The sequence below is a fragment of the Balaenoptera acutorostrata genome, chromosome 12, assembly GCF_949987535.1.
Source record: "Balaenoptera acutorostrata chromosome 12, mBalAcu1.1, whole genome shotgun sequence".
Classification (NCBI taxonomy): domain Eukaryota; kingdom Metazoa; phylum Chordata; class Mammalia; order Artiodactyla; family Balaenopteridae; genus Balaenoptera; species Balaenoptera acutorostrata.
Window position 1 is genome coordinate 58022854 of NC_080075.1, and position 18625 is coordinate 58041478.

The window sequence follows — 18625 nt, forward strand, 5'->3', positions numbered from 1 at the left end:
TGGAATGAAAAATACACTATAAGGAATCAATAGCAGAATAAATGAGGCAGAAGAACGAATAAATGAGATGGAAGACAGATGGGTGGAAATCACTGCTGCAGAACAGAAAAAAGAAAAAAAGTATGAAAAGAAAAGAGGACAGTCTAAGAGACCTCTGGGACAACATTAAATGCACCAACATTCACATTATAGGGGTCCTAGAAAGAGAAGAGAGAAAGGGCCTGAAAAGATATTTGAAGAGATAGTAGCAGAAAACTTCCCTAACATGGGAAAGGAAACACTCAAGTCCAGGAAGCACAGAGAGTCCCATACAGGATAAACCCAAGGAGGAACATGCCAAGACACATATTAATCAAACTGACAAAAATCAAAGACAAAGAGAAAATAGTAAAAGCAACAAATAACCTTATGGGGCTTCCCTTGTATGTTATCAGCTGATTTTTCAGCAGAAACTGTGCAGGCCAGAAGGGAGTGGCATGATATATTTAAAGTGATGGAAGGGAAAAACCTACAACCAAGAATACTCTACCCAGCAAGGCTCTTGTTCAGGTTTGATGGAGAAATCAAAAGCTTAGAGATGAGCAATAGCTGCAAGAATTCAGCACCACCAAACCAGCTAAAGGAACTTCCCTAGGCAGAAAAGAGAAGGCCACAACTAGAAACAAGAACATTACTAATGGGAAAGCTCACCAGTAAAGGCAAACATACAGTAAAGGTCAGAAATCATCCACACACAAATATGATATCAAAACCAGCAATTGTGAGAGTACAAATGCAAGATATTGGAAATGCCTCTGAAATTAAGAGCAGCAACTTAAAACAATATTGTTTATATAGAGACTGCTATATGAAAACCTCATGGTAACTGCAAATGAAAAATCTACAATAGATATACACAAAAAAGAAAAAGCAATCCAAACACAACACTAAAGATAGTCATCGAATCACATGAGAAGAGAACAAAAGAGGAAGGGAGGAAAAAAGACCTACAAAAACAAACCCAAAACAATTAAGAAAATGGCAATAAGAACAGACATATCGATAATTACCTTAAATGTAAATGGATTAAATGCTCCAACCAAAAGACATAGACTGGCTGAATAGATAACAAAAATAAGGCCTGTATATATGCTGTCTACAAGAGACCCACTTCAGATCTAGTGACACATGCAGACTGAAAGTGAGGGGATGGAAAAAGGTATTCCAGGCAAATGGAAATCAAAAGAAAGCTGGAGTAGTAATACTCATATCAGACAAAATAGACTTTAAAATAAAGATGGTTACAAGAGGCAAAGGACACCACATAATGATCAAGGGATCAATCCAAGAAAAAGAAGGAACTCTACTCAGTACTCTGTGATACCCTATATGAGAAAAGAATCTAAAAAAGAATGAAAATATATATATATATATATATATGTATATGTATAACTGAATTAATTTGCTGTACACCTGAAACTAACATAACACTGTAAATCAACTATACTCCAATAAATTTTTTTTTTAAATCCAAGAAGAAGATATAACAATTGTTTATATATATGCACCCAACAAAGGAGTACCTCAATATATAAGACAAATACTATAAAAAGACAAATTGACAGTCACAGTCCCCAATAGTGGGGGACTTTAACATCCCAATTACATCAATGGACAGGTCATCCAGACAGAAAATCAATAAGAAAACATAGGCCTTAAATGATACACTAGATCAGATGGACTTAATTGATATTTACAGAACATTCCATCTGAAAGCAGCAGAATACACATTCTTCTCAAGTGCACATGGAACATTCTCCAGGATAGATCACATGCTGGGCCACAAAGCAAGCCTCAGTAAATTTAAGAAAACTGAAATCATATCAAGCATCTCTCCTGACCACAACATTATGAGCTTAGAAATCGACTACAAGAAAAAAACTGTAAAAAACACAAACACATGGAGGCTAAACAATATGTTACTAAACAACCAATGGATCACTGAAGAAATCAAAGAACAAATAAAAAAATATCTAGAGACAAATGAAAATGAAAACATGATGATCCAAAACCTATGGGAGAGGGCAGACAGCAGAAGCAAGAACTACAATCCTGCAGCCTGTGGAACAAAAACCACATTCACAGAAAAACAGACAAGATGAAAAGGCAGAGGGCTATGTACCAGATGAAGGAACAAGATAAAACCCTAGAAAAACAACTAAATGAAACGGAGATAGGCAATCTTCCAGAAAGAGAATTCGGAATAATGATAGTGCAGATGATTCAGGATCTTGGAAAAAGAATGGAGGCAAAGATCGAGAAGATGCAAGAAATGTTTAACAAAGATCTAGAAGAATTAAAGAACAAACAGAGATGAACAATACAATAACTGAAATGAAAAATACACTAGAAGGAATCAATAGCAGAATAACTGAGGCACAAGAACGGGTAAGTGATCTGGAAGACAGAATGGTGGAATTCACTGCTGCGGAACAGAATAAAGAAAAAAGAATGAAAAGAAATGAAGACAGCCTAAGAGTCCTCTGGGACAACATTAAACACAACAACATTCACGTTATAGGGGTCCCAGAAGGAGAAGAGAGAGAGAAAGGACCCGAGAAAATATTTGAAGAGATTAGTGGAAAATTTCCCTAACATGGGAAAGATCAGAGCAGAAATAAATGAAATAGAAACAAAGAAAACAATAGCAAAGATCAATAAAACTAAAAGCTGGTTCTTTGAGAAGATAAACAAAATTGATAAACCATTAGCCAGACTCATCAAGAAAAAGAGGGAGAGGACTCCAATCAATAAAATTAGAAATGAAAAAGGAGAAGTTACAACAGACACCGCAGAAATAAAAAGCATCCTAAGAGACTTCTACAAGCAACTCTATGCCAATAAAATGGACAACCTGGAAGAAATGGACAAATTCTTAGAAAAGTATAACCTTCAAAGACTGAACGAGGAAGAAATAGAAAATATGAACAGACCAATCACAAGTAATGAAATTGAAACTGTGATTAAAATTCTTCCAACAAGGGCTTCCCTGGTGGTGCAGTGGTTAAGAATCCACCTGCCAATGCAGGGGACCGGGTTCGAGCCCTGGTCTGGGAGGTTCCCACATGCCATGGAGCAACGAAGCCTGGGTGCCACAACTACTGAGCCTGCGCCTCTGTAGCCCACAAGCAACAACTACTGAAGCTTGTGTGACTAGAGCCCGTGCTCCACAACCAGAGAAGCAATGAGAAGCCAATGCATGGCAATGAAGAGTAGCCCCCGCTCACCGCAACTAGAGAAAGCACGTGCACAGCAAGGAGGATCCAACACAGCCGAAAATAAATAAATTAAATAAATAAATAAAATTTAAAAATCACATTAAAAAGCTATAAAAAAAAATCTTCCAACAAACAGAAGTCCAGGACCAGATGGCTTCACAGGTGAATTCTATCAAACATTTAGAGAAGAGCCTTTAGAGAAGAGCCTTTAGAGAGAGAACATTTGAGAAGACCCAGCCTCTCAAACTCTTCCAAAAACTGTAGAGGAAGGAAAACTCCCAAACTCATTCTATGAGGCCACCATCACCCTGATGCCAAAACCAGACAAAGACACTACAAAAAAAGAAAATTACAGACCAATATCACTGATGAATATAGATGCAAAGATCCTCAACAAAATACTAGCAAACAGCATCCAACAACACATTAAAAGGATCATACACCATGATCATGAAAGTAGGATTTATCCCAGGGATGCAATGATTTTTCAATACCCACAAATCGGTCAGTGTGATACACCACATTAACAAATTGAAGAATAAAAACCATATGATCATCTTAATAGATGCAGAAAAATCTTTTGATAAAAATCAACACCCATTTATGATAAAAACTCTCCAGAAAGTGGGCATAGAGGGAACCTACCTCAACATAATAAAGGTCATACATGACAAACCCACAGATAACATAGTACTCAACTGTGAAAAGCTGAAAGCATTTCCTCTAAGATCATGAACTAGACAAGGATGTCCACTCTCACCACTTTTATTCAACATAGTTCTGGAAGTCCTAGCCATGACAATCAGAGAAGAAAAAGAAATAAAAGGAATCCAAACTGCAAAAGAAGAAGTAAAACCGTTTGCAGATGACAACTGCAAAAAAACCGTTTGCAGATGACAACTGCAAAAAAACTGTTTGCAGATGACATGATACTACACATAGAAAATCCTAAAGATGCTACCAGAAAACTACTAGAGCTCATCAATGAATTCAGTAAAGTTGCAGAATACAAAATTAATACACAGAAATCTGTTGCATTTCTATACACTAACAACGAAAGATCAGAAAGAGAAATTAAAGAAACAATCCCATTTACCATCACATCAAGAAGAATAAAATACTTAGGAATAAACCTACCTAAGAAGGCAAAAGACTTGTACTCTGAAAAGTGTAAGATGCTGATGAAAGAAATTGAAGATGACACAAACAGATGGAGAGGTTATACCATGTTCTTGGACTGGAAGAATCAATACTGTCAAAATGACTTTACTACCCAAGGCAATCTACAAACTCAATATAATCCCTATCAAATTACCAATGGCATTTTTCACAGAACTAGAACAAAAAAAATTAAAATTTGTATGGAAACACAAAAGACCCCGAATAGCCAAAGCAATCCTGAGAAAGAAAAAAAGAGCCGGAGGAATAAGGCTCCTACAGAAATATAGATCAATGGAACAGGACAGAAAGCCCAGAAACAAACCCACGCACCTATGGTCAATTAATCTACAACAAAGGAGGCAAGAACATACAATGAAGAAAAGACAGTCTCTTCAGTAAGTGGTGCTGGGAAAACTGGACAGCTATACATGAAAGAATGAAATTAGAACATTCTCTAACACCACACACAAAAGTAAACTAAAAATGGATTAAAGACCTAAATGTAAGGCCAGATACTATAAAACTCTTAGAGGGAAACATAGGCAAAACACTTCTAGATCCACCTCCTAGAGTAATGAAAATAACAAATGGGAACTAAGTAAACTTAAAAGCTTTTGCACAGCAAAGTAAACTGTAAACAAAATGAAAAGGCAACTCTCAGAATGGGAGAAAATATTTGCAAATTATGTGAATGACAAGGAATGAATCTCCAAAATATACAAATAGCTCAATATCAAAAAAAACCAAACAAACCCAATCAAAAAATGGGCAGAAGACCTAAATAGATATTTCACCAAAGAAGACATACAGATGGCCAAAAGCACATAAAAAGATGCTCAACATCACTAATTATTAGAGAAATACAAACCAAAACTACAATGAGGTATCACCTCACTCTGGTCAGAATGGCCATCATCAAAAAGTCTACAAACAATAAGTGCTGTAAAGGGTGTGGAGAAAAGGGAACCCTCCTACACCTTTGGTGGGATTATAAATTGGTACAACCACTATGGAGAACAGTATGGAGGTTCCTTAACAAACTAAAATAGAGCTACCATACAATCTAGCAATCCCACTCCTGGGCATATATCTGGAGAAAACCATAATTTGAAAAGATACATGCAACCTGATGTTCACGCAGCACTATTTATGATGTTCATGCCAAGACATGGAAGCAACCTAAATGTCCATTGACAGAGGAATGGATAAAGAAGATGTGGTACATATATACAATGGACTATTACTCAGCCATAAAAAAGAATGAAATAATGCCATTTGCAGCAACATGGATGGACTTGGAGATTATTATACTAAGTGAAGTAAGTCAGACAAAGACAAATATCATATGCTATCACTTATATGTGGAATCTAAAAAAATGATACAAATGAACTTATTTACAAAACAGAAACAGACTCACAGTTTTCAAAAACAAACTTATTGTTACCAAAGGGGAAAGATGGAAGGAGGGATAAATTAGGAGTTTGGGATTAACATAAACACACTACTATATTTAAAATAATCAACAAGGACCTACTGTATAGCACAGGTACCTCTACTCAATATTCTGTAATAACCTATGTGGGAAAAGAATCTGAAAAAGAATGGATGTATGTATATGTATAACTGAATCACTTTGCTGTACACCTGAAACTAACACAACATTGTAAATCAACTATACTCCAATATAAAATAAAAATTTTTTAAAAAGGGATGGTCCCAAATGAGCCCCACCTCCTGGTATTCACACCCATCTGTAGTCCCTCACACACTGCACTGCTCTTTTTGACCAACAGCATATAGCAGAAGTGATGGCATGTCGCTTCCAAAATTAGGTTATAAAAGACTGTAGCCTCTGTCTCAGGTAACCTCTCACTTTTGATCTCTCACTCTGGAGGAAGCAAGCTGCCATGCTGTATGCAGCCTTGGTGAGAGGTCCACATGGCAAAGAACTAAAGCCTCTGGCCAAGAGCCAGCACGGAACTGATGCCTCTTGCCAGCAACCATGTTGAGGAGCCTGGAAACTGATTCTCCAGTTCAGTTGAGCCGAGAAATAACTTCAGTCCCAGATGACATCTTGACTACAACTTTATGAAAATTCTTAAGCCAGAACCACCAAACTAAGGTGCTCTCAGAGTCCAGACCCTCAGAAACTGGGTGAGATAATGTTTGTTGTTTTAAAAGCTGATAAGTTTTGAAGTAATTTATTATGTAGCAATATATAACTAATGCATATAAAAACTAAGGTACATATAAAAACTAGGCAAATAAAAAACAAAGAAGTTTTAAACTTCAGGAAAAAGTTACTTGAGAAAGGAAACATAATCACAGTTCTGCACTTGGCACACCAGCAAAAATGATTTAGACACTTATAATAAACTAACACTGAATATTGATTCAGCCCAACATGATAATAGCAATGATATTACTAGAAGTGGGTGTTTGAGAGAGATGGGGAAGTAAATACTCTTCTACTATTATCAGAAATTCAACAGATAGTATATAATATTGAAAGTCTGGAAACAGCCCATAAGCACATTATTCAGAAATACAGAAGTAAATTACAGAAGAAACAGTAAAAGATATGAAAATGGTGGCTTTGAGGAGAGATTCTGAATGATGCGGAGAGATTTGTTATTTTACTTTATGTACCTTTGGTAATCTTTTTTTTTTTTAAGGTAGGTGTATTTTATTTTCATCTTATACATGAGGAAACAGACACAGAGAGATTAAGCAACTTGATCAACATGCACAAAGATGTTCATCATAGCATAAATTATAATTGTTGAATAAAACAAAGAGGAGAGAGTCCAAATATCCCAAAGTAGGCAAACTGTGTTAAATCAATTATGGTACATCATTTGATGGAGGTACTTTAATAATAGTCTATATCAGATTAAGAAGTTTCTTTTCTATTCCTAGTTTGCTAAAAGTAAGTTAGTTGCCCCAGGTGTTGAATTTTATTGAATGCTTTTCTAATCTACTGAGATGACCAAATGATTTTTTTGATTATGACAAATTAATGCAGTATTAAAATATCAAGGAAAGAAGAAAATCATGTCTTTTTTCCAGATTCTTTTCCATTATAGGTTATTATAAGATACTGAGTATAGTTCCCTGTGCTATACAATAGGTCCTTGTTGGTTATCTATTTTATATATAGTAGCACGTATATGTTAATCCTAAACTCCTAATTTATCCCTCCTTCCACTATCCACTTTAGTAACCATAAGTTTGTTTTCTTTTTTTTTTTTTAAGATTTTTTTGATGTGGACCATTTTTAAAGTCTTTATTGAATTTGTTACAATATTGCTTCTGTTTTACGTTTTGTTTTTTTGCCCGCGAGGCATGTGGGATCTTAGCTCTGGATTAGGGATCGAACCAGCACCCCCCTGCCCTGGAAGGAGAAGTCTTAAACACTGGACTGCCAGGGAAGTCTGCATAAGTTTGTTTTCTATGTCTGTGAGTCTATTTCTGTTTTGTAAGTAAGTTCATTTATCTTTTGATAGTCTTTAAGCTCTTAAGCCACATACATGAATTACTTTAATAAAAGTAATTTAAGATAACAATAAAAACAGACTGTAACAAAAGATCCAATCTAATAAAATTAACGACAAAACAACATCATAATGAAAAAGGCTTGATCCCAAGCTCAAACTTAGTGACCAGGGTTATGTGATTACTAATATTTTTCTGTACAATAACAGGAACACGGCATCTGGCAACAGAGAAGCTGGCTGACCTGCTCTAGTTGACAGTAGGTAAACAAAACCTGAAAAATTCTGTTTTATCCTGAGAATTTCACACTAGAATAATTCCAGTTGAGTTACTAGGATCATGACAGATAGATAATCCAGGACGTGCAGAGTCCATGACATGGACAGTGTCTAAACCTTCTACAGTTGTTAAGGAATACTTCAAAAATTCTGTTCCATCCTGAGAAATACACATTAGAATCACGGCAGATAAGACAACCCATGACTGACTGATATACAGTCCCTGACACAGAGGCATGGCTGAAAGAAACGTTAAAGCCGAAACAGAAAGACTCAGGGAGACAAGGTGGTTGCCAGAACTATTTGAAGGGCAATTTTTAAATATTTGAAGGTTTAACAAGTAGAAGAGTAAAATTAGACTTACTCGCATACTTTTACAGGTCAGAATTCAGACCAAGGGGTGGAAGTTACAATGAAACAGACTGCAATTTTCCAGCAACTAGGCTTTGTAACTAGAATTTTCTAGAAACAAAAACGGAAACAGCCTGCCTTGTAAAAGAGAACACCCCCATTGTTGGAAATACTCAAACCTAGACCATACAACCACTGTTTACAGTGACTAGAACCCTGGGGGAATCTAATTTCTCATAAAAAAAAGCACCAGTGCACAATCACACACAATTCTGCATACATTTCTAGGGAGTTCACAGACCCCAAGAAGTACCTCCATGGATCCCAGAGTAAGAATCCCTATTGCAGAAGAGTAGACTAGGGCTTCCCTGGTGGCACAGTGGTTAAGAATCCGCCTGCCAATGCAGGGGACACGGGTTTGAGCCGTGGTCCGGGAAGATCCCACATGCCGCGGAGCAGTTAAGCCCGTGCGCCACAACTACTGAGCCTGTGCTCTAGAGCCCGCGAGCCACAACTACTGAGCCCGTGAGCCACAACTACTGAGCCTGTGCTCTAGAACCCTGTGCTCCACAACAAGAGAAGCCACTGCAATGGGAAGCCCACGCTCCACAACGAGAAGCCCGTGCACCACAATGAAGTAGTCCCCATTCACCGCAACTAGAGAAAGCCAGCACACAGCAACAAAGACCCAACACAGCCAAAAATAAAATAAATAAATTTATTTTAAAAAAACAGTATATCACCTTTAAAAAAAAGAAGAGTAGATATCTTCAAGGTTCCTTCCATTTCTGTGACACTAGTTTAAGACAGTGAAAGTTAAACGTATTATACTCTATATGGTTCATGTTTTTATTATCTATACGCTTGTTTCAGCTGTACAAGTTACCTATAAATATGACCATCGGAATAGTATCAATATTTATGGTGACTTTGTGCAAACTGGGAAGAGATAACTCCTCTGGGCTGTCTAGTCAGAAACACATGCCCCTTCCTCTCGGCTGCTGTGGCCCAGGTCAGGACACACCGCTTGACAAGAAGAGAAAGGCTGGGTGTTAGTCCCTACCCACCCGTGAGCAGGGCCCAACCAGATCCAATGTAACCAGCAGGCCGGAGATCGGTCATCTGGTTAAAGGGTTGAAGTACCAAAATTTTTATCAAAGTATTACAATAAATTTTACCACTGGTTGTTAAATCATTAAAATACTTGGAAAAAAAAAAGTAGGAAAAAATGCATTACCCCGTTTTTACTGCCAATGAAGAAAACAGACTTTTCTCCAGTTTCAACTCCATCGCCTTCACTTCCATTACTTCCCCGTCTTTCCACTTCAGCTTTTGCGATTTCCCAGAGAGTTTCACTATATGAGGCAGAAAACCAAAATTCAGGGAAACAAAAAAGAATCCTTTCAAAAATTTCTTTCCAGCCCAAAGAAATTTTATTTCAGTCAGATTTATAAAACAAATCAACGTTATTTGGGGGGGGGGGACAATTTACTGGTAAAACTTCAGAGGATTAGTCATTCTCTTTGTACTAGATTGAAGCAGAAAATGATAAGCAGAGTCTTTATTGCCAGGATTTGAGGTTGTCTGATTTGGGGGCTTCCGGACAAGGCTGAAAGCTGTGAGTGTCTCAGACACACATGAATGTACAATAACTTTTGGAAATGCACAACTTGAAAACCACCAACATCTAGGAAAAGGGGGAATGTGTAAAGCCAGTGTACCACATAATCTTTGCCCCCTGAAATAGTTTTTGGCTTTGTTTTTTAAATTATATATTTTTTGGCTCAAGATTCCTTTTTTAAAATATAAAAAAGGGGGAAAATCACCCAAAATCACTTTTGAAAATCATCTTTTCATTTACCTCTCTACACACTCATATAATTTTATACAAATAAGATTATATCATTTTTTTTTAAAGTAAAGCCTAAATGAATTATGGAGTATTGAACTAAAAAAACATGAGAAAGATTTGATGTGTTACAAGCTCGAATCTACTACTTTCTACATAGAGTATGCCAACTTGAGCAAATTACCTGACCTCTCTGGATCCTTCATTCCTTTATTAAGTCAACAAGTATTTCTTGAGCGCCTAATATATGAAAGCTTCTGTGCTAGTCCCCAGGCTTACCTGTTTCTTCACCTCTAAGATGCTGATAAAAAAGAATACCAACATCATAGGATTGCCATGACTGTTCAAATGTGATAATTCATTTAGGTTAGGGCCTGGCCTATACATAAACACCTAAAATCAGTGAGTGTTTATAATCATTATTATTCAAGAACCAGGAATGAAAAAAAGGGGTTAGAAAAGATCAAAACAGGTGTCCCTAAATGTTTGCACTAAAATTCACACATTTCACAGGTGAGCCCCTAAGAACTCAGTCCGGGCCTGTTTGCTCTTCAATTACACACTATTTCTTCATAATGTGATTATCTTCTTTCCAAGTTCCCAGCAGAAAAGAGAGAAGGATGTGTTGTAACCAATTAAACCGTGATGGGAAGCTTAAGGTTCATCAACTCAACAGACAACACACCACCCATCCACCATGTGAGAAAAACAGACTTTCCTGCTCTGTGATGGACTCCAGGACTCCTCTCTCCCGATGTCCTTATAAGTTGTTTAGAGAAGGTTTAGGTATGACCTTGAGAACAAGCAACTAAAATAGACATCATAGAATTGAAGAGCTAAAATGTATTTGATAGGTGATTAAAATCCCACCCCCACCCCTGCTGCCCGTTTAAATATGACCTTACATTCTTCACAGTGCCTTCACAAGTTAGGCTCCTTTATTGTTGTCGTGAACCCCTGCACCCGGAGCCGAGGTCCCTGAGGAAGTGGCTTGTGGTCTGGCTCACCGCCTGAAACCCTGTTCCTAGAACATTCCCTAACCCTCGAGAAACTCTTATTGAAAAAGTGAATAATTGGAGTTGAAAGATCTTTCAAAAGCTCTTAACTTTTCCACCTGGGGAACTTTTCTACTTGCTTTCGGCAGAATCTACACTCTCAAGGATAGTGCCTACGGATCCTTGACCAACAAGACAGGAACTGCAAAGAGGACGAACTCACAATTTTCTTCCACCAACGGGTCCCGCGAGGATCTCCTCTCCCCAAATATACCCGCAGCGGCCTCTCCCTCCACCCCTCCCCCCATCTCCACCCCTTCCTGGCTGGGTTGGGAAAGAAAGGAGGCTCTCGAGGGGAGCATAAGCCAGGCGCAAGCAGGGTTGCAGGGATACCTGGGCATCGTGGCTCGGCCGCCCCAGTGTCGTGGTCTCCGCGTAGGGCCCAGCCTAGAATCAGCTGGACGCGAGCTCTGCGCGAGGCTCTTGGGTTGCTATGGTAGCGACGTCACAAGTAAAGGTTGCGTGCAGAAGAGGGGCATCATGGGAAATGTAGTTTTCGGCGTTCTTTTAGAGCCTCTCAGCTTCATCCGTTAGGGTGGGAGAGAGAGGCGACAAGTGGTAATAAATCTGGGACCTAAAAACTCAGGGCTGGAAGTGTTCTTTTATTCAAAAAGTATTCTACTCAGTACCGACTATTTATATGCCAGGGGTCTCTCTCTCTTCAATTACTTTTCTCTCCCCAAAAGCAGTGAATTGGGAATGGAGAACGAAACAATCTCCTGAGCTGTTTTCTAGTGATTTACTAGAGGCAAAGAATATTTACGATTTTAGTATTTTCCAACTTTCTGCTTGTTTGGTTGTTTCAGGTTTTATGCAATAGCACATCATTTACTAATAAGTTAATAAAGCAAATGCATCTCCATAACACTTCATTTACTTTATCTCAAAATCAATAAAAAACATCATTACTATATGACATACACAACTAATTATAATAACCCAAAGGAAGCCAGAGATATAAGCTATTGCAGAGAGGTACAAACAATTTATATTAGAACAAGTGACTAATTATGCCTCAAGGAGTTGGTGAAACATTCATGGCAGTGACAGTACTTGATCTGTTTTGAATGCTGACCCAGGCCCTCTAACCCAAGATGAGCTGATTGAGTGAAGGAGAAACTGTTCCTCTACTGTTCTGCCATTTGGCTTAGTCTCTATGTTGTAATGTTCAAGAATGTGGGCTTTGGAATAAGACAAACTTAGATCGAAGTTGGGACTCAGCCACACTAGCTAAGTTGCCACATTGCCACAATGGAAAATAACTCAATTTCTCTGAGCCTTAGTTTCCGATCCTGTAAAGCAGGGGGAAATTATGAGTTTTAAATGAGATAAATACATGTAAAACATAACTTATGTGTGTCTGAAACATTATAAGTGCGTAATATTTATTACTATGGTGAGGTAAGCTGCTGATCAGCAACTTTGAAGAAAGAAACACAAGGAAATGAAGCAGACGGTTCATAGGAAATAAAGGCATTCACTTCAGATAAAATCTTTGGGGACAAAATTCTCCCAACACGTAGGTGCATTTTGGAGACATAGAAGACTACAGTTGCACATAGGAAGGGAAGTAATGGAGGGAAGTTCAATGGAGAAAAGATGGTAGCAAGTGAGGCTGATACATCCATCATTGAATCAGCATTGCCTATAAACTCACAAACTGATGTGGGACAAATTGTAATGAATCGCCAATGATTTGGGTTCTGGAACTTTAGAATCCCTTTGCATGTTAGTTGGGAAGCCCTATTGATATGGACAATAATGGCAGCTAACATTTTGCCAGGTGTTTTCTGTGGACTAGGCACAGTACTAGCATTTTGAAGTATAATGATTTGGGTAACTGGGATACGTGGTTGAAGGAGGGAGCCTGGTAACCAGGAAGGTGAAGGTTATCTGCCTGGGCCCTAATCACCAGCACTGATTCAGGAGTGCTTCAGTTGATTCACCTTGATCTGATTAAGCAGGTGAGTTCCCTTTTCTACCCTTATGCCTCCTGAGGCTTCATACTTGGATGAAGAAAGTGACTTTCCTGGGTAGGTGAAAATTGTTCTCAAGGTAAAATATACAAAGATTTGAGCTCCTCTTCTGAATCAGCCCAAGAAGACTCACAGATTTCAATGGTGGTGATGGAGGAGGAGACAGTTTTTTGCTGCTTGCTGGATGAAATGAGCAACAATGCAAAAGGATAAAGGTGTGTGCAGAGTGTATTTGGGGACCTGTGAATAGTTTGGGGTGGAAGCAGATAAAGTGCCTGGTGGGGCTAAGGTGGGAGAGCAAACTGGACAGGTAGATTGAGCTACGGTGAAGGATCTTGCAGTCTGGATTTTACTGTGTTGGTGATGAGAGACCAAATAAGATTTCAAACAGGGGTGTGCCATGACTAGACCTGTTTCAATGAGATAATTTTTTGCAGCTATGTGAGGGGTGCTTTGGAGTCTAGAAGTCCATACGGAGGCTATTGACAATAGCCCAGAAAGTGAGAGTTTTTATATTTTTTCCTTGTTTTCAAAGTTACATAAGCTTATTGTAGAAAAAAATAGTATACAGAAAAAACTAAGAGGGTATAATAAGCAAATACCAGGAGTAACAACTATTAAACATGTTGATGTATTTTATTCCAATCTTTTTTCTCACAGAGTTGAGATTTTACTGTAAAGTTTGTTAACATTCTGATTTTAACATGTATTTTCCCATATCAATTTTTTAAAAACCCATAATAAACATAGCTTTGATGGCTGCATAAGGTTCCACTATATAGATTTTTAATAATTTACTTAAGCATTCTACTAATATGAGTGTTTGAGGTTAAACACCTAACATGAGATGGGCCAGTCAGAGTCCTTTTCTGGAATTTTTCAAACAAGGATTAGGAAAATCAAGTCATTCCCTCTCTGGAGGAAACTGGCATATTTCCTGCTAAATGAAGTACTCTTGTAGCAATAAAATCCCTTTCTTCCTTTAGGAAAAAGGGAATAGGGGGGAATGTGAGAGGAGATGTGGTCCCTGCATGAACCAGTTAGCAGAAAAGCTTCTCCACCTTATTAGTCCTGCTACTCACTTTTGCTTCCTCACTCCCCACATTCCCAAAGCCTTTGCTCCCCTGGAATCAGCTCAGAGACTCTGCAGTGAAGTCCAAATTCCATGACACCTAGGAGGTGGGTGGATGGGTGAAATGTGTTCTTGGCATCTCAGGACCACTTAAAGCCTTTTTCTAGAGAAATATGGTTATCCATGGTGGTTAATTCTTCAGGATTATATTTCAGTACAATTATGGGTTACAAGTATTGTTACAGGAACCTGACTACCATGTAATTTTTTCCTATGGAAAAAACGTCCAAACAACCACTGATAAACACATTTTTCAAGCAAATACTTTATAAGTTGTGACCAACTTTTCTTGTAAATTGAGAGTTAAATTCATTTCTAAGCTATGGCAGTATTTGACTTTAAGGACACACACAGAAATCTAGAGCATTTAAAATAAAATTTTAGACACAGTCCAATCAACTTACCTGTAAGGAGCTTATTATGAAATCATGGGAGAACCCCATGATTTATACATATTGTATATCTGTCAATATGCATACATACATATGAAACTTACAATTTGCCAAAACAGCTTCCTTTTATATGGATAAAACAAAGCAACACAGAAGACAAAGCATGAGTGCAAGAGAAGGAGGTAATAACTACCATTTTCAATAGTAGTACACCTCAGCTTTGACAATGAAAACATTAGGTATTTCTTGAAGATTATTCAAAAGATAATGCTTGAAATGGGTTTTGTAAATCATTTATTATGATTGAAAGGGAAGAAAATGATAGGAGACAAATATTACAATTAAACATGTAACATTATTCTCTTGTAACCAATCATAATAACATATTTGAATTGTTTAAATGGCTATATGAAAGTAATTTCCCAGAAAATAAAATTTTCACATCATCAGTTACAGAAAATTGATTTCTTTCCATCAAAATATTTTATCTCTGCTCTATCAAAAATAAATGCCAAGTCTAGGGTACTACCATTTAAGCTAAGCCTTCACTACTTGTTTAAATTAGATTTTGGGGGGGCTTACCAGATGGTGAACTAACTATTGCCTGAGAATAAAATCCTCACACATATGTAACAGCTCTGCCAAGCCTGTGGCTCACCAACTAATGATTATTACATGGTTTTCTGGGAACTCAGAAACTACTGTATCCCAGCCAAAAGGCTCCTGAGAGTCATCTCAGACTGGTAACCAATTTATTCTCAAAAATTAATTTGCTTACCCAGTGAGTGGTTGTGGTTCAAAAGATTTAGGAGAAATAGTAAATGGCAATCTATTTCTATGGGTTTTTTTTTAACCTTTGTCACTACCAATAAAGCAAAATCTTACTTGATCAGTATATTTCTTGGCTCTGTCCTTTCGAAGGATGCTAACATGGGATGGAACATTTTTAAAAGGCTTACTGTGAGAACAGTACATTGCCATAGGGAGAAAGCAGCAAAAAAGAAAACATGAAGGCTCTGCCAACAAATTAATTCAGCAGCTAACTTTTTTTTTCCAATTGGTTAAAAAAATACCATACACAGAGTGATAAATATACATCCAAAATATAAATATAAAATATCCTACACATAAATAAAATTAAGTATACTCATGATTACTATTTCAATTAAACATTTTTGCAATATAATTTTCATGTCTTATCACAGTTTCATTTTTATCATGAATAATAAGTACTTTATTTTGACACAAACCGGAAAGTACTGACCACTTATGTAGCCTAGTAAAGTAATACGTTTCTAGACTCTTTCAACTAAAATTTACCTCCTTTGACAGAAGAGTTACTTTCTCTTTCCTTTTAAAAAATATTTTTTGGGAATTTATTTTCAAACTATAATTAAAAAGGACTGTATGAGGCAAAGCTTTAAGAATGGTCTTTGTTTTCATAGATATTATTACTTAACAAAGCAAGGTCAAGATGACCCAGCGCCAATGCAATGAAATGTGGGCAATATCCCAGAGAACTTGGGTTATGTTGACAGCCAAAGAATGTCAGGAATCACTGTCTCATTTTAAGTTTTACACTCCAGTGATCTGAAAAGGTGACAGGGTACACTTTCTAAAACCACATAGGAAGTTCTGGTTACCTAGCTCCTATTTTCTCACACAATGATTCATAGGGCCAAAAGACACTGCACTTGCTCTAAAATTTACCCTTCAACACCACCCTGCAGCTGTTTCTTAAACTGTATACTCTACTTCTTTCTAAACACCATCTCATTAATTAAAAGCACATTTAACTACAGTACTTAATTTTTTGGCAATGAGCATTTCCAAATAATCAACTGGTTTGCCAAATGAGAGTTTGGAAAAACTCCCTTGAATCTCACTTTCTAAAGATTGTTAGAATATTTTTTTAAAAAAGAGAAAAAAGCCTTGATGTGTCTGATGGCAAAGGAGAAGGTGATGGGAAAAAATGACAAATTCTAACCCAGTTAAGCTAAGAGAAAATCAGCACGTGGGAAAATCTGTGTTTAGGTCTTATTACTAGCATTCATTTGAATATTTATGAATCAAATGAAAGAGAGTAACCCTCATTATTTTTAAAGAATGGACTACTACTGTGTGTGTGCCATGCTGCCAGGATGTAAATGAACTTATTTGGAGCTGATGCAGCCATTGGTTAGAGGACAGGGAGTGAATGTTCAGGCCCCTGAGCTTTCAGAGTAAAGTGGGGCCTTTGGTTGGTCTGCTTGACAGAAGGGGCTGGCTTCCCATCACCCTGGCTTGAGGACCCTGGGTCCGAGCTGAGAGCAGCGCTGGAGCAGAGAGGTGGTGAACTGCCTTCTGCTGATAGAAGTTGTTTATGTAGCTGGCAATCAAAAGAGTGATTTCAAGAATCTAAAACAAGAAAAATGGAATTGTTATTCTCCTGAGAAGTTCTCATCACTTCCAAAAGAGAGTGAAGGGTTGGCCGTGGGTGGTCTCCATCTGCAAGTGCCCAGGCTACCAGATTTCCCTTTTAACCAGATCAAGCAGTGCAGTACAGTTGATCCTTGAACAACACAGGGGTTAGGGGCCCCAACACTCTAAGCAGTCAAAAATCCGTGCATAACTTAACAGTGCCCCTCTGTAGCCACGGTTCCTCTGTATCCGTGGTTCTACATCCATGGATTCAACCAATCATGGATTGTACAGTAGTAATGTAGTATTTACTACTGAAAAAAAATCCATGCGTAAGTGGACCCGTGCAGTTCATACCCATGTTGTTCAAGAGTCAACTGTACTTACATGTTCAGCACCATCAAGGCACCGACCTATTTTCCCATTCCTTAAACCAGCAGAAAGTGATACTTGAAAAAAAAAAATCAAATTTAGTGGCAATATTAGAAAATGTGACAGTAGTACAATTCTACCAGTTATCCTAAAGCCACATTTGTGAATACATGAATAAGAAATTCAGTGTATTATATCAACTCTTTAAACTAAAGCACTGAGTGTGCCATGATCTTCTACACTTACTATCTGACTTCACTTAAGTATAGATTTAATTAAGAAACATATATGCCATTTTTTAAAGTTTCAAATTCTAAAAAAGTAGTCTCTTTTAGTTGAGAATTTTAAGACAAAGTCTTAGAAAAATTAATTTCTCATTCTTTTTCCTAAAATCAGAGTTACATGTTAGAATGCAGCCCTTTTATTTATTGCTTTTACTTAGAGACATTAAAACTTCACAGTTTGCTAAAAATAATAAAGAAACAAGTATGCCTTAATTTTAAAACCTCACTCTTCTCACTAATGAGTCTATGAAGTGAATTACTCCAAGTAAATAAGGTAATGTGTATAAAGTACCTGACAATAACAACTTATGCCAGGACCACTTATTTTGCACTTCCTGTATACCAGGCACTGGGCTATAAATACTTTACAATTCCTTCATTTTATTCTTAATCCAGAAAAAAAAAAAGGTAGCACCATAGCATCATACCATTTTTTAGATGAAGAAACCAAGGTTTAGAAAGATGAGGTAAGCCAGAATTTGGACCAATGGTTGTTTGATTGTAAGTAGTCTGTTTTCCCATGAGGAACTTACTCTTTGCACAATACATGTTTTAGTATTAAAAAAACTAGCATAGGGGCTTCCCTGGTGGTGCAGTGGTTGCGAATCTGCCTGCCGATGCA

The 18625-nt window shown here is 37.4% G+C and overlaps 2 protein-coding genes across 6 annotated transcripts in view; both read right to left on the minus strand.

The window, feature by feature from the left end:
• Positions 1-12045, minus strand: part of DYNC2LI1 (dynein cytoplasmic 2 light intermediate chain 1) — a 42199-nt gene extending 30154 nt beyond the window's left edge. The window contains exons 1-2 of one of the 3 annotated variants that reach the window (XM_028168489.2): positions 11781-12045; positions 9781-9898 (exon numbers count right to left, since the gene is read on the minus strand). In XM_028168489.2, coding sequence (XP_028024290.2) covers positions 9781-9898; positions 11781-11788 — 126 coding nt within the window. In that variant the 5' untranslated portion in view covers positions 11789-12045. Of the gene's footprint in view, positions 1-9780; positions 9899-11610; positions 11652-11780 lie in introns of those variants that run through there. The other 2 variants (XM_007190099.3, XM_057558081.1) reach the window with 2 other exon arrangements.
• Positions 12046-15713: 3668 nt separating this feature from the next.
• PLEKHH2 (pleckstrin homology, MyTH4 and FERM domain containing H2) overlaps positions 15714-18625 on the minus strand; it is a 123044-nt gene continuing 120132 nt past the window's right edge. For all 3 annotated transcript variants that reach the window (XM_057558079.1, XM_057558080.1, XM_007190100.3), the window contains one exon: positions 15714-17344. In XM_057558079.1, coding sequence (XP_057414062.1) covers positions 17165-17344 — 180 coding nt within the window. In that variant the 3' untranslated portion in view covers positions 15714-17164. The remainder of the gene's footprint in view (positions 17345-18625) is intronic.